This window comes from Corvus moneduloides, chromosome 3, assembly GCF_009650955.1.
Source record: "Corvus moneduloides isolate bCorMon1 chromosome 3, bCorMon1.pri, whole genome shotgun sequence".
In the NCBI taxonomy this organism is placed as follows: Eukaryota; Metazoa; Chordata; class Aves; order Passeriformes; family Corvidae; genus Corvus; species Corvus moneduloides.
In genome coordinates, this window is record NC_045478.1 from 377,985 (window position 1) to 402,548 (window position 24,564).

The following is a 24,564-nucleotide window of genomic DNA, read 5'->3' on the forward strand; positions in this document are numbered from 1 at the left end:
CTCTCCAGCCCCCCCCAAAAGAAACCTCCCCCAAAAGCCCCAATTTGACCCAAAGTTCTTGTGGGCATTGCCCTCGATGCCTGTGTCACACATCCTGCTGCACTGTGGATACTCCTTGGCAGCCAGAACACTGGCAGGCAGTGTGACCTCTAGAAAGCAGCTCAGTGTCCAGAAATCATGGCCAGGGCCCAGTTTTTGAGGGCCAGGGTTGCGTTTTGCAGGTAAATCCAAGAAGAATAGGTGAAGCTCATCAGGTGGTCCCTCATGCACATCCACGTCACGTCCCCACTGGAAAAGGAAGGACAAGGGATTACGGAGGGGAATCAGAGCCAGAAGGGATGACATGGGGGATACAGGAGCCCCTCGGGCAGGGTGACACCGGCCCTGGTGCTGAGTCTGTGGAGCAGGATTAGGGGACACTCCCGGCCGGCACAGGGAGAGATGTGGAACCAAGGGCCAGGAGCCCCCGGGGGAGCAGAACCCGAGGGGAATTGGGGGCAGGGGCTGCTCACTTGCAGGAGTCGAGGCAGCGCTGCCAGCCCCACTGCAGCGCCGTGGCCAGGCCCTGCAGCAGCGGCACCAGGCAGCTCCGCACCAGGAACAGCAGCAGCTCCCGCACGCACTCGGCGAAGTGCAGGAGGGACTCGGGGAGCTGGTTCTGGAGCTGTGGGAGCAGAGAGAGACGGCGTGGGGTGAGCATCAAGCCCTCCAGCAGGGCTGGGCACAACGAGAGTCTGGGGTCCTGGTTACCCGTGATGGTCTCATCCCACCCCCTCCCTTCTCCAGCATCCTCGAGTTCTCCCCCCCTTCCCTCTTCAGCACTTGGCAGATGGGCACCCACATTCTGAGACACTGATGTCACCCCATTGCCCCCAAAATGGTGGCTTCCAGAGCACCAGGGAGTTTTCTGAGCCCTCTCCCTTCCACAGTCATTGGAAACAGCTGGAGCGGGCTGGTGCCACAGGAGGACAGATGGCATCAGAGACCTGTCGTGGGGATGTCCCCTTCCCCCCAGCACCAGGGGGCTCCTGCCAGGAGCAGTGGCAGACACATCACCATCCTACTTCAGGCCTCCCCCTGTGTCCATCCCAATACAGATTTCCCAGTCCTACAAGCCCCCCACTGGCGCTCCTTGTCTCCTCCAGCCCTGGGAGTCCCCACTCACCCAGTCGCTGAGCCAGGGCAGGCTGCCGTGGAGCCAGGAGAGCAGGAAGCAGCACTGCTGGAACACACCCCGGGCCACCTCCCCACTCGTTTCCCAGAGCAGCTCCAGCTGCGGCCGCAGGATGGACACAGCCATGGAACCGTGGTAGGCCAGGCTGTGCTCCAGCCACCTGCAAGGAGTCCTCAGATGAGGGCAGCGCTGGACCACGGGACCAGTGGCCCTGACACAGAGCACATGGACACGGAGTTGCCACCGCAAGGCGAATGGGGGAGAGTTCCAATCTGAGCTGGAAGCGCTTCCAGGCAGGGCTGGGGAACAGCTCCCGGCTCCCTTCCAAGCCCTCGTTGTGCTGCACAACAGCCTCACCCCCCTCACCCCAGCCACCCACCCATGCTGGGGTCACAGACCTGTACCCCTCAAGGCAGCCAAGGGACACCTTCTGCCAGGCCAGCTGGGAGGCGGGCAGGATGCCGGCGGAGCGAAGCAGCCGAGCAGAAGAGGAGGCTGCAAGAGACAAGTGTGTTCCTTGAGTGGCCCTGGGCTGCGGGGACACGTGTCAGTCTGTCCCCAAGGACTCTGTGGGGACACATGGCTCGAGTTGTGCTGTGCAACACCTCAGGAGATGCTTCAGGAGGGGACAGAGGGAGAGAACTCCCTGAGCAGGGAGACCCTCCCAAGGGGGAGCAGGCAGAGTGTGGTCTGCCTGCAGCCCCTGCATCCCCCAGAACCCCCCAGCTGGACAGATGGACAGGCCCCACTGCTCACAGCAGCCACAGGACAAAGGCAAGGACGTGGAGGGGCTTTGCTCAGGGGAACAGCCACAGGATTGATCCCAGCAATGTTCCTTGACAGAACAAGGGGAAAAAGCCTCAAGCTGTGACAGGGAAGGTTTAGGTTGTAAAAAAAAAAAAAAAAAGTTTCTTCATAGAAAGGGTTGTCCAGGCTGCCCAGGGCAATGGTGGAGTCTCCATCCCTCGGGGGATTAAAAGCCGTGCAGATGTGGCACATGTAGGGACACAGGACAGTGGTAGCCTTGGCAGTGCTGGGGGATGGCTGCACCTGATACTCCCAGAGGATTTTCCCAGCCTGGATTATTCTACGATTTTATGACTCCTGCCCATACCCTGGAAGGAGCCATGTGTCTGCACGTCATGCAGGAAGAAGCCAGTGGCGAACACCAGGAGGACAAGCAGCAGACGCGACCATGGGAAGCCCCGGCCCTTCATCTTGCGCAGCAGCTCCTGGGTGGAGGATAAGGCCCTGTCACTGTCACCACAGGGTCCTGACACCAGGGAGGCCCCAGCACAGCGTGGCTGGCCTCTGGCAGCACCCGCCCCCATCCTCCCAGCCGGAAACGGTGCCATCTGCTGAGCAGCTGGGGGGCTGGACAGGGACCAGCACATCCATCCCCGGCTTGTGCCGCTGCGGGGCCCTGGCCCAGCGCGTGCTAGCAGCAGGAGGGGCCAACCTAAGCCCCAGCACGGAGCTGAAATCTGGCTGCCAGGTGACACCAGGCAGTGCCTGCCCGTCCTGTCCCGTCCCTCACCTTGCAGGCAGCGTCACAGGCAGCCACATCCTGGTCCCTTCCAGCTCCCCTGGCCGCCAGCTCCTCATTTGTCACTTTGAAGGAGCGAACCGTTTCCTGCAGCGACTGATGCACCTTGGGGACAGCAGGAGCTGTGTCAGGACCCCCAGATCCCCACAGACCCCCTGAGCTGCCATGGCACCAGGAGGGCAACCGCGGGTCCCATGGGGACGTTGCCGGATCAGGGAGCTCTCACAGCAGCACAGGGACACTGTCCCACCCCACAACCGCCCCTGTCCCGCAGCTGACTCCTACCTTCCGGCTGCTGCTCTCCCAGGACTCTAGGAGGTGGTTCAGCAGCAAACTGGGGGGAAGGAGAACATGGGGCTTGGTCAGGAGCTCCCAGAAGGAATTTAGGCATCTCACAGGTTCTGTAGGTGAGCACCAGCTGCTCTTGGAGCCACAGTCTGGACTGACCTGGACTGAGCGAGGTGTTTGGTGTAGAGCTGCCTCCAGACACTGAAGCTCAGTGGGTCCAGGCTCAGGCACTGGCTCATGGAGGTCAGAAGCTGGGGAGGGAGCACAGCAGGTCATTGTATGTGACCCTCTCCCCAGCACACCGGACACCCCATGCCCCGGGCTGTACCCCGGCACCGCTGCCCACAGACTAGGGTGGAACTGGTGGGTCTTCAAGGTCCCTTTCCACCAAAACCCTTCCATGATTTGATGATTCCTATCCCCTGGGAGCAGGCAGCATGACCCCTGACCTGCCATCACCATGCTTGTGACAGCACATGCCCGTCCTGCCACCGCTCCATGGGACCACCAACCTCAGCCCGTGCTCCCCAGGCCAGGCTCACCTCCTTCTTCATGGCAGGTGGGCAGGCGGGCGTCGCTCGCGAGAGGAAAGAGGGGAAGTAGGTGTGTAGGGCTGCCTCGGGCCGGGCACCGAAGGCCAGAACCTTTAGGTGGGGGTAGAGGCGCCGCAGCTGCTCCTGCAGGCTGGGGGAGAGCACGGAGCTGCTGAGGGCCAGGGGGCACTGGGGTGGCACATGGGGGCAGCGAGGGCCCGCCCTGTGGCACAGCTGCACTGGGGGATGGTATGCCTGGATGGATCAGTGTACCTGGGGGACAGGGAGTTGTTGGGCATAAAGGCGAAGTCCAGGAGGGGGAAGAAATCCTTGGGGCCGATCATGCCGAAGCCTTTGGTGAGGTTGGGGTGCATCCTGCAGAACAGAGCTCTGAGCTACTGCGGGGGCTGGCAAGGGGCAGGGCCAGCTCCAGAGCATCCGGGCGCCCTGGTACCCAGAGGGACACAGTGTCACTCACATGAGGAGCCGGTCCAGGTAGGAAACGGCGTATGGCGACAGGGACTTGATGCCGAGCACCGGGAGCATGACACCAAGCCACACTGCAGGGAGAGGCGGGAGGGTCTGGCTGGGCTGTCCCTCCACCAGGACAACCCAGCACCCAAACCACCCAGTGGACAGGCAGGCAGATCCCTTGGGAAAGGCTTCAGGGTAGCTGTGCTGCAGAACAGTGGAGCAGCACGCTCCCCGCCCTTCCAGGCAGGATGGTTCCTCTCAGGATGCAGCCATTTTCCTGTCCCGGCTGGGGGAAGCTGCACTTCAGATCTTACGGACCTTTCCCAACCTCTTCCCACCCCTAAGCAGTACCACCAGCAGGAGTCGAGGTGCACTGGCAGTCCCAGGAGGGGGTCCCTTCCCACTGCCCCCAGCTCTCACCTTTCAGGCCCTCATGGAGGTCGGTGAAGCCGGCCTGTCCCAGCGCCCAGAGGACGGTCAGGCACTTCGCCGGCCGGTCCTGGTGGGAGCGCAACACCTCCAGGTACTGCGGGTGGATGGGACACATCAGTTGAGAAGAGCTACAACCCATCTCAGCCCAACCAAGCCTGGAGCCATGGGACCAGCAGCACCTGGGCCCCCAGCCCCTGGGAGGGACCTACAGCTCTAGGTGAGGCCAGGAGCTGTTCTGGGGGAACAGGGGGAACCCCGAACCCAACCCTGGGAGTGCAGTGCTGCTGGGGGAGCAAGGGGAACCCCAAACCCAGCCCTCGGGGTCCAGGGCTGCTGGGTAGGGCAGGCAGAACCCACTGGGGACACCAGTCCCTCTGCACAGGAAGGTAGAGAGGTACAAGGATTTTGTGCATATGAGGAAGGAGCAGCACCACCAGGTTTACAGCACCCACAAACCTGGCTCAGCCCAGCTCACCTTGCCCAGGTTGGTGATGGCAATCCGGGGCCTGTCCAGGAGAAGTGCCTGGATGCAGATCCTGTACCCGTGCAGCGACTCCCCTGGAACGGAGATGGGGGAGGTCCTGCTCAGCCACAGCCTCCAGGGAGGAATTACAAAGAACTTCCAAACAGGACACGAGGAGCAGACACCGGGGGCAGAATAGGGAGCCCTGGGGTGCTCACCTGGGGTCTTGTCCAGTTCCTGCAGCATGGTGTAGATGCAGTGGTCAAAGAAGAGCTCCAGGACACCCGATGCCCTTCCCAGCAGGGAGCGGATGATGCTCCTCAGTTCCTTGCTCACCAGGCAGTATGGATAGTCTGGGGTGGCACAAGAGAGAGAGGAGTTTAGTGAGACCCTGTTTTGCAGAGTTCCAGCAGATGGAGGAACTGGCCCAGTGTGAGGTGGGAGCAGGGAGCACCTCATCCTCACACCACCCGGGCAGCACTGGCCTCCTCCCCCGTGACTCTGCATCAGAGGCAGCTAAGCCAGCCCTAAGGGATGGTTTCCCATAAAATGCTGATGCTGTGGGATGGACAGGGATCTGGGGAAGACACTTTGTCCCCTTGCCACCCCACATGACACACTCTCAATGTGAGTGGGGACCAACTGATCACGCAGGGCACGGAAATCCTGCCCCAGCACCCCTCTAGCAGTTGAGGGCGGATACCTGAGAGTGAACTCCCAAACTCCACAGCAGCAGGCAGAGGTCATGGATCCCTGTGGAGAAGGGGTGACTGGGGAAGCCTCCAATTTGCCAACTGTATGGGCAATTTCACCGTGTTTGTGGTCAAGAGAAGGAAGTTGTGGGGATAGCCCAGAATCAAGCAAATCCTCCCTGTTTTGTTAACAAAGGACCACAGCCCCAACCATTCCTGACTGGCAGCCGGACACGGACCGTGTGGGTGCTGGCTCAGCACGGGGTCACTCCTGGGTGCCTGCAGCTTGTAGTTGAGGTACCCGGCCAGGTCCTTCACCCACACAGAGGGGTTCTCGGGGAACACATTCCGGCTCTTGTTCAGCTCCTTCTGCAGATCAGCCAGGTCCAGCTGGAAGAGACAGACAGATAAACTCAACCCAGGATGAACAGAACTGGCCAAAAAGCACGGGAAGGAGAAAGCTAACTCTGACTCCTAAGGGGCCACGGGGCATAGAGGGAAATGCTTCCACCTCCACCCTGAGAGCATCGCCCTTCCCACATGGAAAACCCCTGCTGCCAGGGCTCCAGAGGATGGCCTGGGGCAGCCAGCTCCCAGCCAATGAGTCCATCAGCACACGCTAGCACGTGTTGGCACCACCAGGGACTTGCTCGTGGTTGCAGCCTGGCAAGGATAAGCCTGGGGTGATCCCAGCCATGGCTGGTCCACACCCAGAGTCCTCCAGGGAGAAAACAGCTATGAGCAACCAAACCCACCTGATGAACAACCCAGCAGCACCAAACCAGGTATGCAGCAGCAGCTCCCACCCCTCTCATCCACTGCCACCCAGACATGCTCATTCCCTCCTTTACACCCAGATCATCTGTGGGGCCACTCCATCAGGGATTGCTGCGAGGCTCAGACTCTGTGAGAGGCTGAACGCATTCCCTGCGAGTGGATTCCCACTGCCACACTGAGCCTTGGGCACCTTGCCTCAGCCCCATCTTGCGAGAGGAATTCTACAAAACCCAGCTGCTGCCACAGCAGGAAATGAAACCTGCCCTGAAACCCCCATCAGTGACCTGACAAGGCCATGCAGTGTCTGTCACCGCTGAGCACCGGGACAGCGCTGGCTGCCCTGCCTCCCCAGGGAACACGGGAATGCCCCACAGTCCTGCACCAACCCCAACTGTGGGCAAAAGCTGGATGTGGAGAACTACTGGAGCGATGGAGAGAAGCCCCACCCAGAGCAGGGGCACGCAGAGGGAAACCCCGTGTTCAGGGGGAGTGGAGCTCCCAGGGCATGAGGGGATTTAAGATCCAGGGGCAGGGGAGGAGCCAAGTGAGCAGTGCCTGCCAAGCCTGGGGGCACATCACTCCAACACAGCCTGTCTGGAACCCTCTGTGCTCAGACACGGTCAGGGCATGCAGGACAGACGGACAGGTTCTGCAGATCCAGCTGGAGCACGGGAACTGCAAGAGTGACTCCCAGAGCCCCAGCACTGAGACAAGGAGGAGGCTCCATGTTGGAACCCTGGGCTCTGAGAGTTTCAATCTGTCAGTGCTGAGTGATCCTCAGAAACACACTGCATTTGATCCGAAACCCTGGGAAAAGCTTCCTAAATTGCGTGGTAACACTGAGGCTGTTGCTGTGTAATTAAAAGTTCTATCACTGGGTGATATATGTAGAAATGTAGAAAATTAGGTTTAGGGGATATAGGTAATAATAGGTTACAATATGGAGGATTTTGGGTGTGGATTTATGTCTTCTTTCTCCTTCTTCACAAATCTGAGTGCTCTGTCATTGGGCCAAAAGTTCTGCACTGCAGGACATGCGAAGTTAGTAATTGGGTTGTAAGTAAAAACATACTACTTGGTATTTCATAATTGGTTAATTTAGGCTTTAAAAAGCCTTGAAAGTTAAAACTCACAGCCATTTTCCACCCTGCCAACTAGAAAGCACACCCTGTGCAGCTCTGCTAAAGATAAGAAATAATAAACATCAGTAAAGAAGAAAAGCCTGGCGCCTCCTGCGTTGTAATCCAAACTCTGAGTAAAAGAACTCGAAATTCAGAAACAGAGAAAATCAATATCTGGTGCCCCCTGTGTGAGGACTCAGAGTTCAGACTCCCTGAAGAAAACGAGAGAAAAGAAGAAAAAGCAACTTTGAGCTGAAAAAGGAAAAGGAAGAAAAATATTCCCCAGGGAAAAAGAAAAAGGATCTGTGACCCTAGAGTGCTGGTGGAAGGAACCAGAACCGTACTTCTGACCAGTTAGGGAACAGAGGGAACTGAGGAAAACTTCTGACGTCACAGCCAGGTATGGACTTTATGCTTCAGGGTTAATCCTAGAATCATAATGGGAAAAGTTATGTCAAAACCGCAGAGAGATGCTTTTAATAAGTTAATAAGCAGCCCCCGTGGAAATGGTCCAGCTGCACAGCTCCTTCCCAGCTGCAGAGCTGCATATAAAGTAATAGCAAGCGAAAACCAGACGGAGCAGCGCAGCGAGAGGGCTGCAGCTTCCCACAGCCGGCAGGAGCTACAACTCCCAACAGGAGCAGTCTGTACAGACCGCAACCGCCCGAAATGCTAAACACGACTGCCAGCGCAGCAGATACGGCAAAAGCGAAGCAGATAGCGGAGGGGGTGCAGGGAAGCCCGGGTCCGTCCCCGGTCGGTTCGCGAACCGGGGCTGGAGCATTAAAACAACGGGAGCCGCCCCAAACAAGCGAGAGAGAAGCAGAACGTGGTACGTTGCCCGTCGCTGCGGCGCGTGGTCCCCCTCGGTTTCCTGCCTTGACGCAAAATTCTGCAGGGTTAGTCCAGCCCTGGAGACTTGCTCCGAAACTTTTTAATTCAGCTGCAAAGCTGCGCACGGGACGGGGGCTTCTTTCTGCCGTACAGCAAGATGGCGGCGCCCTGTATCACTTCCGTAAACAATGCTACGTACTTCCGCCTCCGCCATCTTGTGAGCAACAAGCTGCTCGTCCTCCACGCACAGCGCCGCCCGCGGCCGCTCCTGCTCCTGCACCCTCGAATCCTGGCACGGGACAAACCCGAACCAGCGAATCCCACACAGGGCAGGAAAGCACCAGCGCAGCTTTGAGCCAGAAGGAAAAACACCTTTACAGGGCAACAACCTACAAAGTGCAAGCAATCTACAGAATGCAAATGGAGAATGAGCTGCATTTTCTCCTGATTCAGGAGTATTTTCAAGCAATAATCCAAGTAATTCTTCAGAAGATACGCCTAACTTTACCAACTGGGCGGACAAGCCCAAGGAGATACGACAACATCAAGGAGATACAACAACATCAAGGAGATACAACAACATCAAGCCACAGAAGATACAACTTAGAACCTGCGCCAACAATTTACCTACAGCAGCTCTGGGGAGAAATTCATTGAATCAGGACACTTTGGGGATCAACAATGATGAACTTGCTCCACTTTTTGACTTGCCAAGAGGAGACTGTGACATCACACCGCCCAGAACTCTTACTCCTGAGGCTCAAAAGGCTCTTGACAGAGTGGCAAACAGATATCACCAAATACTTTTTTTCTGGAAAATAAAAAACTATCCATCTGCCAGTGGATACTTTTTCCAATGCGGTTTTTGCCTCCTTGCACACAGGAGAAACAGCGAAACATGCACGTCAGCATTTTCTGCAAGCATTTGCATCATTAGGTGTGCCTCAAAAAAAAAAACCCCCAAAAAACCAAAACAGGACAAATTGAAGGTCCATTTTCTCTAATAAGCTGGGGCAAAGGGTTTGCTTGTGTTTCTACAGGTACAGGACCCAGGTGGCTTCCTGCGAAGAGCATGAAGCCATACCACACGCAGAAACATGCTGACAGCCCCACAAGTAAAGAAGAGAGTACACAGACGTGAACTGCACAGAGACTACAACCCATACCTGCAATCGCTTGTTTTCATTGCTAAAGCTGTGAACTTTGGGGTTTATGTCACTTTAAAGAGTATGAAAAAAGAAAATATCATAAAGCTCTTTCGGCAAATAATCCTCACTTTCTTATCTTAAAGAAGGCATGAAGTGCCTTTGTGCCTCATCGCTAGGTGATGTTCAAACACGATTGAGAAAACATACAGGAATACTCCTAGAAATCCGTTTAAAAATTAAAATTTAAGAAAATAATCTTTTGCCAAAGGATAGCTTTAAAGAAACACGAAGTTCAATCAGCTGTTAAGTTTGTTTTTTGCATCGTTCGTGTTGTCTGCTTTTAGTGGTGTAGCTTTGCGGCACCTGGAATGCCAGCGGGGAACACCGGCCCCGGCGCTCTGCCCCCATGCGCTCGCGTGGGCTGGGCCCCAGCCAGGCACACTCACGGCTTTCAAGGCTTCCTCCAGAGAGCGGCACCTGCCCGCTTTGGCACCGGCGTCGTTCCCCGACGGCTTCTTCCCGGCTTTCCCCGTGTGCTGCTTCCGCTGCGGCGGCTCGGGGGCCGCGGCGGGGGGCACCTGCTCCTTGTTCTGCTTCCGCAGCGCCCGCTCGAAGCCCAGCTGGAAGATGGTGCTGGAGGTGGCGATGGGAGCTGGGAAGGGGAGAGGGAAAGTGGCAGAGGGCGCCGGGGGAGCGGCGACACGAGGGGACGGGGACGGATCTGGGGCACAACGAGCAAATCGCTGCCCACGGCGTGCAGGGGCGCACGGACTGGCCCAGGGCATCCCCCACGGCCCCACAGCCCCAGAAGACCCCTCCGGACCCACGGGGAACCGCCGCCAAGGCCCCAGGAGCCCGCCCAGCTCCGGCAGCCGCTCCCGGACCTGTGGGACCCCCTGGAGAACCGCACCCGCCCCACCCGAGACCCTGCAGCTACAGCATCCTCTCCCGAGACCCACTGGGAGCCCCCGTCCGTCCCAGGCAAGGCGCCCAGACCCCGACAGACACCCTCCAGACCCATGGGACCTCAGCCCGCCGCACCGAGGCTCCGCCGGGGCCCGCGGGCGCTGACACTCACCGGGCAGAGGCAGAGCGCGACCAGCGTTGGCCTCTCCCAGGGCACGGCGGCTGCCGGTGCCGCCCGCGGGCCCCCGCCGGCCCTTGCGCACCACCTCCCACCGGCCGGGACCGGCGCCGGTGGTGCCCGGGCCCGGGGCCGCTCCCACCGCCGCCATTGAGACCCGGAGCGCGAGCGGCGGCGCCGGGGCGGGGCCAGCGCGCGTGCGCGCGCCGCCACCGCTAATTGGCTGCGCCCTCGTACACGCGCCGCGCGCGCCTGCTGCCACGTCCCCGCCCCGCCCCTCCGGGACACGTGACCGGGCGGGCGCCCGGAGGGGCGGGATCGGCGCGCTCCGCCCCCCCGGAGACCCCGCCCACACCGAGGCCTCCCGGGGCGGAGGAGGCGGGGCCTTGCGGGGGAGGGGCCTCCGCTGATGACACAAAGGACGGGGAGGGGCCACAAAGCGGAGGCGTGTCCACGCGCACGCGCCGCCGCCGGTAGAGCCGACCCGATCCGAAACGGGGCGGAGCCTTGCTGGTGAGGGCGTGTGCATGCAAATGAGGCAGCGCCGCGCGGCATGCCGGGACACAGCCCGCGCACGGGCGCCGCTGCCCTCGCGCGTCCGCGGGCGCTGCGCGGGCCGGGCCGTGCGGGCCGCGGCGCAGCGCGGGGCCGGTTCGGGGCGGGGCTGGTGTCGGGGTGGCCGTGTGCTGTGGGGGCGTGCGGCGGGCGGGGCGTGCGGGCGGCGGGGTTGGTATCTCATACTTACCTGGCAGGGGAGACACCATGATCAGGCAGGTGGTTTTCCCAGGGCGAGGCTCATCCCTTGCACTCCGGGTGTGCTGACCCCTGCGATTTCCCCAAATGCGGGAAACTCGACTGCATAATTTGTGGTAGTGGGGGACTGCGTTCGCGCTCTCCCCTGATTTTGCTGGTATAAGATAGAAAAACGGTTAAAGCGAGCGGTTCTCAGACATCAGCTCTGGTTTTTTTTTTCCGAAGTCCGCAGTGGGTCCGTATTCTCGCTGCCCTCGCTCTTCTGCCGCTGGCGCTCTGCGGTCTCAGAGGCGCTCTCAGTCTCTGCCTGTCTGGGCACGTCGCTGTCCCGTCCGTGCAGAAGCGGCAGAAAAGCGCAGCCCCGCGGGACCAGCCGGGCTTCGCCTCTCGCGGCTCCCGACTGCGGGCCCCGGCGGCCCAGGCCCGCCCCGCGCTCGGGCTGCAGCGGACGGCGAGACTCGGGTTTGCGTCCGGCCGGCTTCGCACACCCAGCCTGGCGGTGGGGTGGACGGGCGCAGAGATTTAGTCCAGCTCAGGTTTGGACAAGCGATACAGAGGAAACAAGTAGAACTCGGCAGCACCTTTGGATCCTTGTTGAGCAGCTATTCTTTATTGCGGCATGCCGGCCGTGTGAGGGATAACTCCTGCCTTTCATGTGCGCCTTGGTTACAAAGTTATTCCCTTAGCTAGAGTTACAGCATGTTCATTTCATTTCTAAGAAATCATTTACATTTTCTTAAAAATGCTTTGAATAACGTCGCCTATCTGTTTTGCGTTATTTCATGGTCTCTGCTGCTATCTCGTTTCATAAACAGCTCATTACACTGTGGTGGTTATTCCGAAGTGGATATAATCCTGGTGGTTATTCCGAAGCCGTCTTGCCTTGGCTTCTGGTCAACTTTTCCCTGGCAGCTCCTCTTGTTCGCTCCGCCACTCGTCCGCTTTAGACCGGGTTTTTGTGTATTTGCAGCTAAAAGCCTTTGTTGTGCTATCTCGTTTGTTACCGTTAAGCATAACATTGTTCACAGATTTGTCTATTCAGCAAGCAAGCTGACGAATTTCCTTTTACATCAACTCTCACGTTTCACAAGGATGCGTCCAACTCCCGCCGCTGGAAGTCCGGCAGCACTCCCGGGCTCGATCCGGTGTGACCCGGACAGCGCTCACTGAGCGGGACCAGCATCTCTGTGCCTCTTCCCTCGCGCGGACCCGCTCGGAACCGCTCTCCGCCGGGTATTTCCCTGAGTCTGCAGACATGGGGTGGAACAGGCCGGGACCATCCCGGCTCCAGACAGGGCAGTCCGGAGCCCCCTTTGGAACCGCTCTCCAATTCCAGCAGGGAATTCCTCGGGCACCGGCAGCGCCTGTTTGCGGAGGGCACGATGGCCTGCCTCGGGACCCCCGGCTATGGCTGAGCCGCGCACCGGGAGCGGGACGGGGCTACCCCCGCCGCCGACCCCGCACTTGTCCGGTGTAGCGGCCGCTTCTGTTCTATCTCCCGACAGCACCCGAACCCGCGTGGGGAAATTCTCCTCCCGCCCAGCCAGCCCGAAAAAGCTGAGCAATGCTCTCGTCAGGGAACTCCCAGCTCCTCTTCTGTTCTTGACCAACAAAATCAGGGGAGAGCGCGAACGCAGTCCCCCACTACCACAAATTATGCAGTCGAGTTTCCCGCATTTGGGGAAATCGCAGGGGTCAGCACACCCGGAGTGCAAGGGATGAGCCTCGCCCTGGGAAAACCACCTGCCTGATCATGGTGTCTCCCCTGCCAGGTAAGTATGAGATACCAACCCCGCCGCCCGCACGCCCCGCCCGCCGCACGCCCCCACAGCACACGGCCACCCCGACACCAGCCCCGCCCCGAACCGGCCCCGCGCTGCGCCGCGGCCCGCACGGCCCGGCCCGCGCAGCGCCCGCGGACGCGCGAGGGCAGCGGCGCCCGTGCGCGGGCTGTGTCCCGGCATGCCGCGCGGCGCTGCCTCATTTGCATGCACACGCCCATACACCCACTCGGCGCCGCTCCCGCCCGGTCTCATTTGCATGGCCACGCCTTCCCCCCAAACCCCGCCTCCTTCCCGCTGGCGGCGCAGCGCCCCCTGGCGGCGCGGCGGAACGGCCCCCGCTCCTCCCGGACGCAGCCGGATCCTGCCCAAGGCACGGATCCAGATCCCAACGGATCGAGATCAGGAAGGGAAGGAAGCAGGATGCTGCTGTTTAACAGGATGCTTGTCGGCAGTCGGTGCCAGGTACAGGAAAGAAACTCCGCCAATCACAAGGAGCAGACAGGATGGGCATTTCCCAAGCCATGCCCGTAACGACGGGAAGAAGTAGAAGAGAAGGAAGGACAAGAGCCAAAAGAAGTTTCCAAATCTGTTCTCAGGGACAGCGAAGAGGCAGAAGGCAAGCTGTAATTCAGGGACAAAGTCACGAGTGGTGATTAACACCCCTCCAAAAGTTTCAGGGTGCGGGTCCCGGACAGGATGGGCTGAGCATGGACAGAAGGAAAAATCGGAAGAGGAAGAAATTGGGCTGGACTGAAGGGGACCGGAGGCATCTCCTGTTTCCCTGGCCAATCCTTTGGTTCCAGTTAGGCCAGGGAATGGAACAATGGATTTTCTAGTGCATACCGGAATATCTTCTTCCATGGTTACTGGCTGTAAGGGACCTTTAAGTAAAAGGAATGGCGTTGTTGTTGCTGCAATGAGAGGAAATCCCTCAGGGCAGGAAATCCCCCAGGGCAGGAAATCCCTCAGACTGTCTTACAGCCCATGGAATTCGGGACTGGGAACGCAAAATGAGCCCATCGCTTTCTCCACGTGGCCGAGTGTCCTTTGCCATTGCTCGGGGTTTGCAGTGCGAGTTAAATGCACAATTAACTTTTCCTAAGGACTCTGCCCAGTTTGCATATTCCTCTGGAAAATGCATGGAAAGCGCAGCTCTGCCCATTCACCCAGGGAAACCTGCAGAAGAGGAAATGCCCGGTGGAGTTTTAGGTGCGCTCGTACCACTGCTCTTGGCTTTGGGAATCCCGGGGCGAGAGGGAAACGTGAGTCCGGTAAAAGCTGAACTGAAACCAGGAGTGCAACTGGCAAGAAAAGACCAACCCCGATAAAATGAGAGGCCCGGCAAGGACTGGAAGTGTTAATAGGCTCTTTTTTAGCATCTGGCTTATTGCCAATTCGAATTTACCACTCTAATCCTCCCAGAGAAGAAGCCTAAGTCACCGGGATAGACAAGTGGAAGAGTTACAGGAACTTAACGCCCAGACTGCTGACGTCCTTCTGGTTGTCCCAAATCCCGACACCCTTCTCGCCTCAGAGCCAGAGGCCGGTATGGGCTCTGTGGTGTTGGATGTGAGGGACATCTTCTCTCGTATCCTCGTGGGTGAACAGAGTCACCTTGTCTGTGCCTTTGAATGGGAAAATCCAACTCCAGAGGGGAAAATGATATCTCAAGATTAGAATGAAACTTTGCAATTGTTTTCAGTTGTTCATCAGCACCTGCAGACAGACCAATTCCACTGTGAACGCCGCACACTTGGCTAATCTTCTGTGCTAGGGAAAAGAGAAGCCCAGGAGGAACGGGCTGTCTGGACGAGGCACCGAGAGGGTCCCCAGCAGGACCGGGCAGTAGCTGGGGAAAAGGGAATTCCGGCAGCGGGAGATGGTGAGCGCTGACCCATGGGCCGCTCACTCGGAACAGAACCCGACCCAGACGGAGGGAAGAGCTGCGGGAGCGGGCCCGGGGCAGCGGCTCCCGGGGCGGAGCCGGGGCCGGGCGGGTCCGAGGAGCGGCGGGGGCGGGGCCGGGGGCGGAGCCTTGCTGCTGAGGGCGTGTGCATGCAAATGAGGCAGCGCCGCGCGGCATGCCGGGACACAGCCCGCGCACGGGCGCCGCTGCCCTCGCGCGTCCGCGGGCGCTGCGCGGGCCGGGCCGTGCGGGCCGCGGCGCAGCGCGGGGCCGGTTCGGGGCGGGGCTGGTGTCGGGGTGGCCGTGTGCTGTGGGGGCGTGCGGCGGGCGGGGCGTGCGGGCGGCGGGGTTGGTATCTCATACTTACCTGGCAGGGGAGACACCATGATCAGGCAGGTGGTTTTCCCAGGGCGAGGCTCATCCCTTGCACTCCGGGTGTGCTGACCCCTGCGATTTCCCCAAATGCGGGAAACTCGACTGCATAATTTGTGGTGGGGGGGGACTGCGTTCGCGCTCTCCCCTGATTTTGTTGGTCAAGAACAGAAAAACACTGAGCTTTGGTGAAAGGCTGGGCGGTCCGGTGCTCTCTGTTGCGCCTTGTGTCAAGAGGACGTGCGGCGATGGTGTGACCCGTGCCCGCACCATTGAATCCCGATACGTACCGTCCCGCACCCTGCTGAATCCCGTCTGAGGCAGGAGTACGGGCCAGGGCCTCTCCGGGCTTTAATATCCCAAAATTACCTCTGAAGAAACTGGTCACCCAAACTCAACCCGACCCTCCTCACACGCTGCGGTCCCGGAACCTCCACCCAGGTCGACTCCAGCTTCCCACCCTCCTGCTGAGGGTCTGTCAGCAAAGAAGAACCCCCAGCCCAGGAAGCGGGTCCAAGACCTTGCAGCGAACCCCAGCATGGGCAGGACGCAGTGTTACCACACGAGTTTATTTAAATAAAACCGAACACAGATGCAGCGTTGCGACCGGAGTGATGGACCAGACAAGCGATGCGACAGGGACGCGGCAGCCAGGGCAGGTGGGCGCTGTGAGCCCTTGCGGTGACCCACCCCAGCCCCGGCTCCATGGGGGCCACGGGCGAGAGGAGAGGGCCGCTGCCATTCCACGCCGTGGTGAGGACAGGCTCCAACCCGGGACCCCTGTGGCTGCAGGTGCCCCCCGCTGCCATGGCCATACTGGGCTGGGGTTTTCTTTTCATCTTCCCAGGAACCTGAACCAACATCTCTCTCCTCTGTTCCGTGGCCTCCCACTCCAACAGGCTGCCAGGCTGGCACTCACTCCGCCACGGGGCTCGTGGGGCCATGGGCGTCCCAGCAAGGTGAGCAGTACACGCCATCCTGGGCCAGCCCCCGAGGACTCGGTGTTCCTTCTCACTCTCACCGTGGGCAGGCAGGACACCAGGGCGGCTGTGGCACTCGCTCACACCAGGGCGACAACAGAAATAAATATGGGGAGGGGGTGGCACAGGCCAGGCCCCAGCACGGGGCCAGAGCCCGTCGCCAGCCCCAGCGCAGCCGCGCTCCTCGCCCAAGGGATGTCGGCTGGTTATGGAGATGGTGGGTTCCCCCTGGAGCTGCCGGAGACCGCGATGACGTGTGACAGTGCAGGGCGAGGCGCGGGCTCGGACCTTAAATGTCTATGGTGGGGGGCGGCGCGGGGGGCGCGGGCGCGGGCCGGGGCTAGTACTCGTCCTGGTCCTCTGGCGGCTGCTCCTCCAGCTCGTCGTCCTCTGGTGGGGCAAAGCCCTCCTGGGGGGAAAAGATGGCAGACATGGGCACAAAGGTGGCACAGGTGGGCACATCAACCTCCCACTAGCATGGCACGAGGGCTTTGGCAAAGCCCAACCCCCTCCTGGCACCCCACGGAATGAACAAGGCTGAGAGTGACTGAGGGGGAAGGGATTCCCTCCCCTCCCAGGGAAGTCCAGAAAGCAGGATAGGGACATGAGTTCCAGGGGCCTCCCAAGGTGCCCGGCCCTCACCTCTGTGGCATAGAGGACACTGACAATGCCTGTGATGATGGGGCTGTTCTCGTTCTCGTGCTCCTGGCAGATGAGCTCAATGTCCCGCAGTTTGCTGAAGTAGAAATCCCGCTCCTTCTCCAGCCCATCCACTGTCAGCTTCAGGTCCATCAGCTGTGGGAGAGGGAAATGGCCAGAACCTTCAGCCCCCCCAATCCCACAGTGTGCCCCAGCCCCTGGCAGGGACCCCCCTACATGGCTGAAGCCTTCAGTCGCCCCCAGCCCCGTGATGCCCCCCAGTCCCGTGGCAGGGAACCCCTACCTGCTGGTTGAGCTCCAGGATCTGCGCGTCGGCCTCGCTGCCGCCGTTGCGGGCGGCAGGCGAGTTTTTCCGTAGGATGCCGCTGGGCACATTGCCGAGGCGGGCTGGGTTCGGGGTGTTCTTGGGGCCAGTGGGGGAGGTCCTCTGGGGAACTTGACAGCACATGGGGACCAATGGGTTAATGCCGGCTGGGGGGGCTGCCAGCAGGGACACCCCCCCCCCCCCCATTGTGTGGGGGCAGCAGTGGGCAGCAAGGGCAGGCAGATACCCTGTGCAGAGCCACGGCTCCAGGCTCTCCCAGCTTCAGCCTCCCCCCTGCCTCAGTTTCCCCTGGCAAATCTTGCCCCCAGCCCTCCAAGGGTGCTCGTGACTTGTTTGGGCTTCAGCATGGGATCTGAGGAGGTGCCAGACCTCGACAGCTCCCATTGGGCCAGCACAGGGAGCCCCCAGTGCCCATGGGAGCTGTGCCGTGGTGGCACGGCACGGGGGGATGGCAGCCAGGGGGCCTGCGGTGAAAAACCAGCCCCAGCCCAGGCTGAGCAGGCAGGTGGAGGCAGCCAAGATCCCTGCTCCTCCGCTGTCTCGGTGTCCCTGCAGACCCGCCCGGCCCCCCCGGTCGCAGGCAGGCAGGCAGCAGAGCAGGGCGCAGGCAGGGGTTCGGGGGGACGCCTGGCCACGGCCAGCGCGCCATGGGGTGCAGAGGGCGGGGGGCAGCGCTCGCCGGGGGGCCCCGGACATTACCTGCAGTGCCAATGGGTTTCTTGGGTTTGTTGTAGATGTGATCACCTGGGTTAGGGGGGGGCGCGACGTCCTGGCCCTGCCGCGCCAGCAGCGGGTTGTACTCCTTTCCATCGTAGTTGGCGTCAAAGAATTTCTTGAACCACTGGATGAACTCAAAATTGTCCTGGAACTTGCCCTTCACCAGCCGCTCCACTGCAATGATCTAGGGGGACACGGAGGGACCGGTAGGGCAGTGCTCCCAGCGTGCCCCTAACACAGCAGGGACACTGGCACGGTGGGGACACTGGCACAGAGCAGCACGGACCCCAGCGGAGCAGCCTCCCACAGGGCAGCCCCTGCTGTCCCCATGGACCTACTTTGTCCACTCCCATCTTCTTGAAGGCAGCCTGCAGCACCTTGAAGTTGTGGATGTACTCATGCTCCAGCTTGGCCTGGAACTTCACCTTCCGCAGGTGCACGCAGCCGGGGAACAGCATGTCCATGAACTGGCAATACGCAGCCCCTGTGCCGGGCCCACGCCACGGTCAGGGGGGGCTGGGGACGCCCTGACAACACCCCCCATGTCCCGTACACCACCCCCCAAGCCCACCTGAGCAGAGCTGCTCAATCTTGGTGTAGTTGAGCTGCAGGGAGTCATTGACCCAGGCCAGCATGTCATGGCGGCTCAGGTTCTCACTGGTCACCGACGTCGAGTACACATTGACGGCCATGCCCCAGCTGCCAAGAGACAGGGGTCACACCCGCACCAGGGGCATCGGGATCCGGGGCATCCATCCCACCCAGACTCTGACACCGGGGCCACCGGGATCTGGGGTGCCCATCTCACCCACACTCCGGCACTGGGGGCACGGGGACCCAGGGTGCCCATCCCAACTGCGCTCCAACACCAAAGGGCAGCAGGGCCAGGCTGCCACGGTGCAATCTGTGGGACCCCCCACTCCAGCGGCACCCCAAGCTATGGCAGAGAGGCACGAGGGCCCCCAGAAGCCCCAGTGTGGCCCACGCGGCCAGGTGGATCCCCGCCCTGAACAGGGGTACCCAGAGGAGCCAGGTTTGGGGTATTGCTGGGAGCGAGACGTGGATACAGTGCAGGATGTGGCTCACGGGGAAGGGGTCCCAGGATGCAGGCACTGCCGAGGGGATGCAGGCACTGCCGAGGGGATGCAAGCACTGCCGAGGCCACTGTCCCTGCGCCGAGGGGCTGCTGGCCTGTGTGAGCCCGTGGGGCTCCTGGGGGCTGGTGCCCATAAGAAGCTTAGGGCCCCCCTCTCTGGCCCCCGGTGCTGCCTAATCTGCTGGGGCCAGGATCGGGATCGGGGTCCATTAGAGCAGGGCTTAGAGGGGCAACATCTGCCGGCAGGCAGCCTGTGCCCAGATGGCTGGGGGCTCCAGGACCCCCTGGCTGCAGTCCTGGCATGGCAGGGCACAGGGAGCCTTGCCGCAGAGTGGGGGGCGCTGAACCCCAATCTCACTGTCCTGCACCAAAAGCTTTAGTGGAGCAACTGATGAGCGGTCCTGCTGCCCTTTCCCAGGAGTGGGGGTCCCAGTGCCCCCGCGGCCCCCCTGCACGGCAGCAGCGGCAGCGGCGGCGTTAATCCGCTTCCCTGCTCGGTGAGGAGGGCTGCGGGGCCCGGGCCAGCTGCCAGGCGGGGGCTTGGGGGGGGCAGCCCCCCTAACCCCCCCTCCCACGCCACAGCCCGGGGGAATGAGGGGGGGGCACTAAGAGCGCACATCTGTGCCCTGGGGGTGCAGCGGTGCGGGCCTGTGGGGCGCTGCCACCCCGGGCTGCTGTCACCCCCCCAGTGCCCGTTTGGGGGGGAAAAGGTCCCGGTGGCCGCAGTCCCCCCACTCTCGGGTACAGCACCACGGTGACTCAGCACCGGCGATGTCGCACGGCTGTGGCCGCTTGAACCCCACCGGCAGCCGAGCCGATCCATCCCCCGCCGCGGCCGGGATCCCCGGGACCCCCGTCGCACCCCGCCGTGTTACCGCACGCAGCTGCGGGGGGGGTCGGTATTTTTAGCCACCACCGCAGCAGCTGGAACCGAGGCCCCCGCGCCGCCGCCACCCCCGGCACGGCGAGGTGCGCACCCACCAGCTCCTGGCACCGGCGAGAGCCAAACCCCGTCCCGCGCCCGTTTGGCGGCATCGCGGCAGTGGGGTGCAGGCAGGGGTCCCCCCCAGGACTCTCCCCATCTTCCCCCCCTCCCTTGGCTCCGGCAGCGGAGCTGAGTCATGCGCGGCGCTGAGCCAGAGCCACGCGCACTGCGGTGCCGCGGCTGCCGGGCACCGCCGCGCTGGGGCAGGGGCTGCGGCGGGGCCGGGGGCTGCCCGCCCGCCCCGGCGAGGAGCAGCTGACACCCCCTTGCCATCGCCCGCCCTGCTCCGCATAACCGGGGCAGCTGCCGGCAGAGCCGAGGCAGGACCCCACCACGAGCCGTGGGGCCACGCCGTGCCCTGGCTGAGCGGGGGGATGGATGCCCGTGGGACCTGGCACAGCCGCCCAGGGCTCTGCGGCATCCTGCCTGTGGGGAGCTCGTGTGGGACGGGGCAGGGACCCCCGGATTCCCCGCCGGGATGAACTGGGGTGTCACCGGGCCAGCCGGACCTCGACTGCCGCACACGCCGGCACACGTGAAAGCCCGGGGGCGAACCCTGACACGCGGGGAGCACCCTGATCCACACCGAGAACCCTGACACACGGAGAGAACCCTGATCCCGCCGGGAGCACCTTGACCCACCGGGAGAACCCTGACCCCGCCGAGCACCGGCGTGTCCCGATCGCAGAGCGGGGACGCCGCCCGGGGCGCGCGGTGCCACCCAGCCCGTCCCCACCCTCCCAAACGCCTTCCAAGCCCCCGGCACAGCGCCGAGCACGCCCCGGTGTAATGACAGGGCAGTCAGGGCCTGCGGCACCCTCCGACCCACTGCTGCCCCGACGCCGGGTGATGGACGCGCCCAGGGCCGGGAGCCTCCGGCCCAGCCGGTTTGCCGCCGGCTCTTGCCAAAAAACCCTAATGAAAATAAGAATTCAGCCCAGATTCCCGTCAGGCCGTGAGGAGAGGGGTTGTTGCCGGGCGCCCGGCCAGGCGGGGGACGCTTACCGCTGCATTTTAATTGTCCAGCCCGGAGCTGCTAATCACGGCCCGACGGCGACCGAAGCCCCGGGCGTGCGTCCGTGCCCGTCCCGCGGCGCTGCCGGGGCGCACGCAGAGGTCGTCCGGGCCCGGTCCCACGCCGCAGCCCCCCCGGCCGCTCTGCCCAAACAAACGGGAGCAGAGTGAGGCCGTGAGGTGCCAGAGCGGCGGCCGAGGGCGGCGCCGACGGCGGGCACCGGGAGCTGAGCAGCGCGTCGGTGCCGGCCCAGCAGCACCGCGGTGCCGGTGCGAACTGGGCTGCTGCGACTGGCGGGTTCTATTTTGGGAGCCGTCCCGGTCGCTTCTCAAGTGACAAACACGCGAGGGGGGTGGCAGACAGCCCGGCGGGGGCAGAGCGCCGTGCGGAGCCGCCACGGGGCTGCCGAGGATCTGGCAGCGGGCACGGTGGCCCGGCTGCTAACAGCGAGGGCCGCTCGCCCACGTCCCCCCCCCAGAGCCACTTCCCCCCACCCCGAGCAGCGCATCCCCGTGCCACAGCCCGTGCTGCGGTGGGCACAGGTGGGTTTGCCGGGCGCGGGCAGCCCCCAGCTTCGCACCGGCTCCGTCCCCAGCTCCGTACCGGCTCCAGCCCCAGCACCCTTCCCTGCTTCCCGGTGGCAGTGCCCGTCCCGGCCCGCGGCGGGGCAAACCGGCCGTTCACGCACCGGGAGCTGGCGGCTCCCGACGGCGATGCTCGGGGAGCGGAGTGAGTTCCCGACCGCCCAAATCCCCCCGCCCCGCTCGGCTCCCGCTAACCTAAATAACTCGGTACAGCGGCGGGAGCATGTGCAGAGCGGAGCCCTCCCCCCTGCTCCTGAAATATTAATGCCGCGGGATGAGCCGAGCTGGGAGAGCCGGGGTGGGTGGGGGACGCACTCGCATCCCCGGGCGGGACAGCGTGCCTGTGCCATGCCGCCGGGCAGGGCTGTCCCCAGAGTGTCCCCACACGCGTGATGGGAGGTACCGTAAGGGCTCACGCCATCCCCAGGACCCCGGTCACCCTGCGGGGTGTCAGAGGCCGCGTCTTGAGTGCCCGACCGCGGCAGAGGGAGCCTCTCGGGAAGATCCCCGGCAGGAGATTCGACTGGATATCCTGGGAATGGCGGGGAGCACAGAGAAGGGCCCCGGCCCCATCCCGACACGCATGCGTCAGTGACACCGTCACCTTACCGGTGACACCACTGTACCGGTGACACCGCCGCCGCCGTGCCGCCATGAGTGCGAGGACCGAGAGCGCGTTACGCTCGGTGTGTCACGGTGACAGCCACCTGCCGCCCTGGACCGCCACGGCAGCATCTCGGGAGCATCACCCACAGCGGCACCCACGGGACGGGACCGGCGGCACCGGCAGTGCCCGAGCGGTGGCGGCGGCCCGGGTCCCGCAGGGAGCCCCGAGACCGGAGGTCTCCGGCTGATGCCCAGGCCCCGACGATGGCCGGTACCGGCGGCGATGCCCGGGCCGGTACTGCGCGGTGCCGGTGCCGAGACTACAGCTCCCGGCGTGCCGTACCGGTGCCGCGCCGTGCCTGCGCCGTTCCGTACCGGGACCGCACCGTGCCATGCCCGCCGTCCCGCGGGAGCCGCAGCCGGGACGCAGAAGCGGCCGCCGCTGAGTCAGGCCGGGCCCCGCCGCCACCGGCCCCGCGGGACCGCTCGGCCTCACCGTTCAGCCCAGACCCGTTCGCGGCCCGGCTCCAACCGCTCCATCCCCGGCGTTACCGGACGAACCGGCCCCCCTCTCACCTCCGGACGGTCCACCTACGGAGGCCACCCAGCCCTCCGGCCTCGCTTCTGCAGCCCCGTTCCCGGCCCGGCCCTGCCACTCCATCCCCGAAGGCCCCGCGGCCCCCCCGGCCGGTCCTGCCGGGCGGTGGCGGCCGGTGCGGGGATGCGGGTGATGTCGGCAGCGCTGCCCGCTCCCTTCCCAGCCTCCCGAGCGGTCCCGCCGCACTCACCGCTCGGCCGCGGCCGCCGCCGCTGCACTCCCCCCGCTCCGCTGCTCCGGGACCGGGACCGGGACCGGGCCGGAACCGCACGGACCGAGCGCGCCTGCGCTGCCCCCCCCGCGGGCGGTGCCAACCGCCCCGCCCCGCCCCTGCTGCCATGGCAACGGGCCTGACCACGCCCCCGGGCGGTAAACAGGGGACGGCCACGCCCCCTCCGGGCACGGCAACGGCGCTGGACACGCCCCTCGCTGCTGCTATGGCAACGCGCCTGGCCCCGCCCCCTCCGCCATGACAACAGGCATGACCGAGCCCCTCTGTCGCCATGGCAACGGGCCCGACCAGCGCTCCCTGGTGGCGGGCGGCGGCTTCTGCACCCCCGGGACCTCTCGGGAACCCCCCAGCCACCCCCGGGACAACCCCCAGACCCCTCGGGGAACCCCCAGCCACCCCCGGGACAACCCCCAGACCCCTCGGGGAACCCCAACCACCCCCGGGACAACCCCCAGACCCCTCGGGGAACCCCCAACCACCCCCGGGACAACCCCCAGACCCCTCGGGGAACCCCCAACCACCCCCGGGACAACCCCCAGACCCCTCGGGGACCCCCCAGCCACCCCCGGGACAACCCCCAGACCCCTCGGGGAACCCCCAACCACCCCCGGGACAACTCCCAGACCCCTCGGGGAACCCCAGCCACCCCCGGGACAACCCCCAGACCCCTCGGGGATCCCCCCAGCCACCCCCGGGACAACCCCCAGACCCCTCGGGGAACCCCCCAGCCACCCCCGGGACAACCCCCAGACCCCTCGGGGAACCCCCCAGCCACCCCCGGGACAACCCCCAGACCCCTCGGGGAACCCCCCAGCCACCCCCGGGACAACCCTCAGACCCCTTGGAGACCCTCCCGGGACCGTTCCATGACCCTTCAAGACTCTTCCTGGGACGCCCACCCAGAGCCCCCCAAGACCCCTCTAGGGAACCCCCGAGCCTCCCCCCGAGATCCCTCTGGAATGTCTCCAGGCCCCCTTCGGGATTCTTCAAAGCTTCCCTCGGGACCTCCTTGGAGCCCCAAAGCACTCCCGGGACCACTGCGGGGTCCCCTCTGGGACGTCCCCAGGACCCTCCCGAGATCCCCTCGGGACCCTCGAGTACCACTGTGAGCTCTCTCTCAGAGGCCCCGAGCCCCAAATTATCCTGGGACATGTGGGACCCCCCTGTAACGTGGGGACACGCAGAGCCCTTGTGATACCCCTAAGAGACCCCAGAGCCTGTCCAAGACCCCCATGACCCTCTATGCCCCTTGCATCCACCCTGCACCCTGTCTGTTTGTGCATCTGAGCGGCGGATGTCCACGTGGTGACAGGGCCAGCTCTGTGTCCCCCCTTATCTTACCATGTCCCCACGCGTGTCCCACTTGTGTCCCCATGTACCCACAC

At 63.1% G+C, this 24,564-nt stretch overlaps 3 protein-coding genes and 3 non-coding genes across 8 annotated transcripts; 3 read left to right on the forward strand and 3 right to left on the reverse strand.

The window, feature by feature from the left end:
* TMEM214 (transmembrane protein 214) lies at positions 1–10,735 on the reverse strand. The gene is made up of 17 exons (XM_032104152.1): positions 10,561–10,735; positions 9,929–10,134; positions 5,842–5,992; positions 5,129–5,263; positions 4,923–5,005; positions 4,436–4,541; positions 4,020–4,101; positions 3,815–3,916; positions 3,551–3,692; positions 3,168–3,259; positions 3,006–3,054; positions 2,712–2,825; positions 2,289–2,406; positions 1,573–1,669; positions 1,166–1,334; positions 513–664; positions 1–288 (listed from the first exon to the last, which is right to left on the reverse strand). Exons 1-17 carry the CDS (start codon positions 10,715–10,717, stop codon positions 162–164), a joined length of 2,082 nt encoding a protein of 693 aa, XP_031960043.1. The 5' UTR covers positions 10,718–10,735; the 3' UTR covers positions 1–161.
* A 568-nt stretch (positions 10,736–11,303) lies between these two features.
* LOC116442331 lies at positions 11,304–11,467 on the forward strand. Its single transcript, XR_004239522.1, has one exon. It is a non-coding gene; the product is annotated as a U1 spliceosomal RNA (small nuclear RNA).
* A 1,468-nt stretch (positions 11,468–12,935) lies between these two features.
* Positions 12,936–13,099, reverse strand: LOC116442309. The gene has a single exon (XR_004239503.1). It is a non-coding gene; the product is annotated as a U1 spliceosomal RNA (small nuclear RNA).
* A 2,269-nt stretch (positions 13,100–15,368) lies between these two features.
* Positions 15,369–15,532, forward strand: LOC116442311. Its single transcript, XR_004239505.1, has one exon. It is a non-coding gene; the product is annotated as a U1 spliceosomal RNA (small nuclear RNA).
* Positions 15,533–15,931: 399 nt separating this feature from the next.
* Positions 15,932–23,244, reverse strand: MAPRE3 (microtubule associated protein RP/EB family member 3). Of its 3 annotated transcripts, none has more exons than XM_032104307.1 (7): positions 23,138–23,244; positions 18,635–18,762; positions 18,402–18,547; positions 18,046–18,247; positions 17,305–17,456; positions 17,004–17,156; positions 15,932–16,770 (listed from the first exon to the last, which is right to left on the reverse strand). In XM_032104307.1, the coding sequence occupies exons 2-7, from the start codon at positions 18,753–18,755 to the stop codon at positions 16,702–16,704; spliced, it is 843 nt and encodes a 280-aa protein (XP_031960198.1). In that variant the 5' UTR covers positions 18,756–18,762; positions 23,138–23,244; the 3' UTR covers positions 15,932–16,701. The 3 variants fall into 3 exon arrangements, with proteins under 3 accessions (XP_031960198.1, XP_031960197.1, XP_031960196.1); XM_032104306.1 differs by lacking the exon at positions 23,138–23,244 and adding an exon at positions 21,150–21,451; XM_032104305.1 differs by lacking the exon at positions 23,138–23,244 and having other exon boundaries at positions 18,091–18,247.
* A 172-nt stretch (positions 23,245–23,416) lies between these two features.
* Positions 23,417–24,049, forward strand: LOC116442186 (extensin-like). Its single transcript, XM_032104900.1, has one exon. It carries the CDS (start codon positions 23,417–23,419, stop codon positions 24,047–24,049), a length of 633 nt encoding a protein of 210 aa, XP_031960791.1.
* The last annotated feature ends 515 nt before the right edge of the window (positions 24,050–24,564 follow it).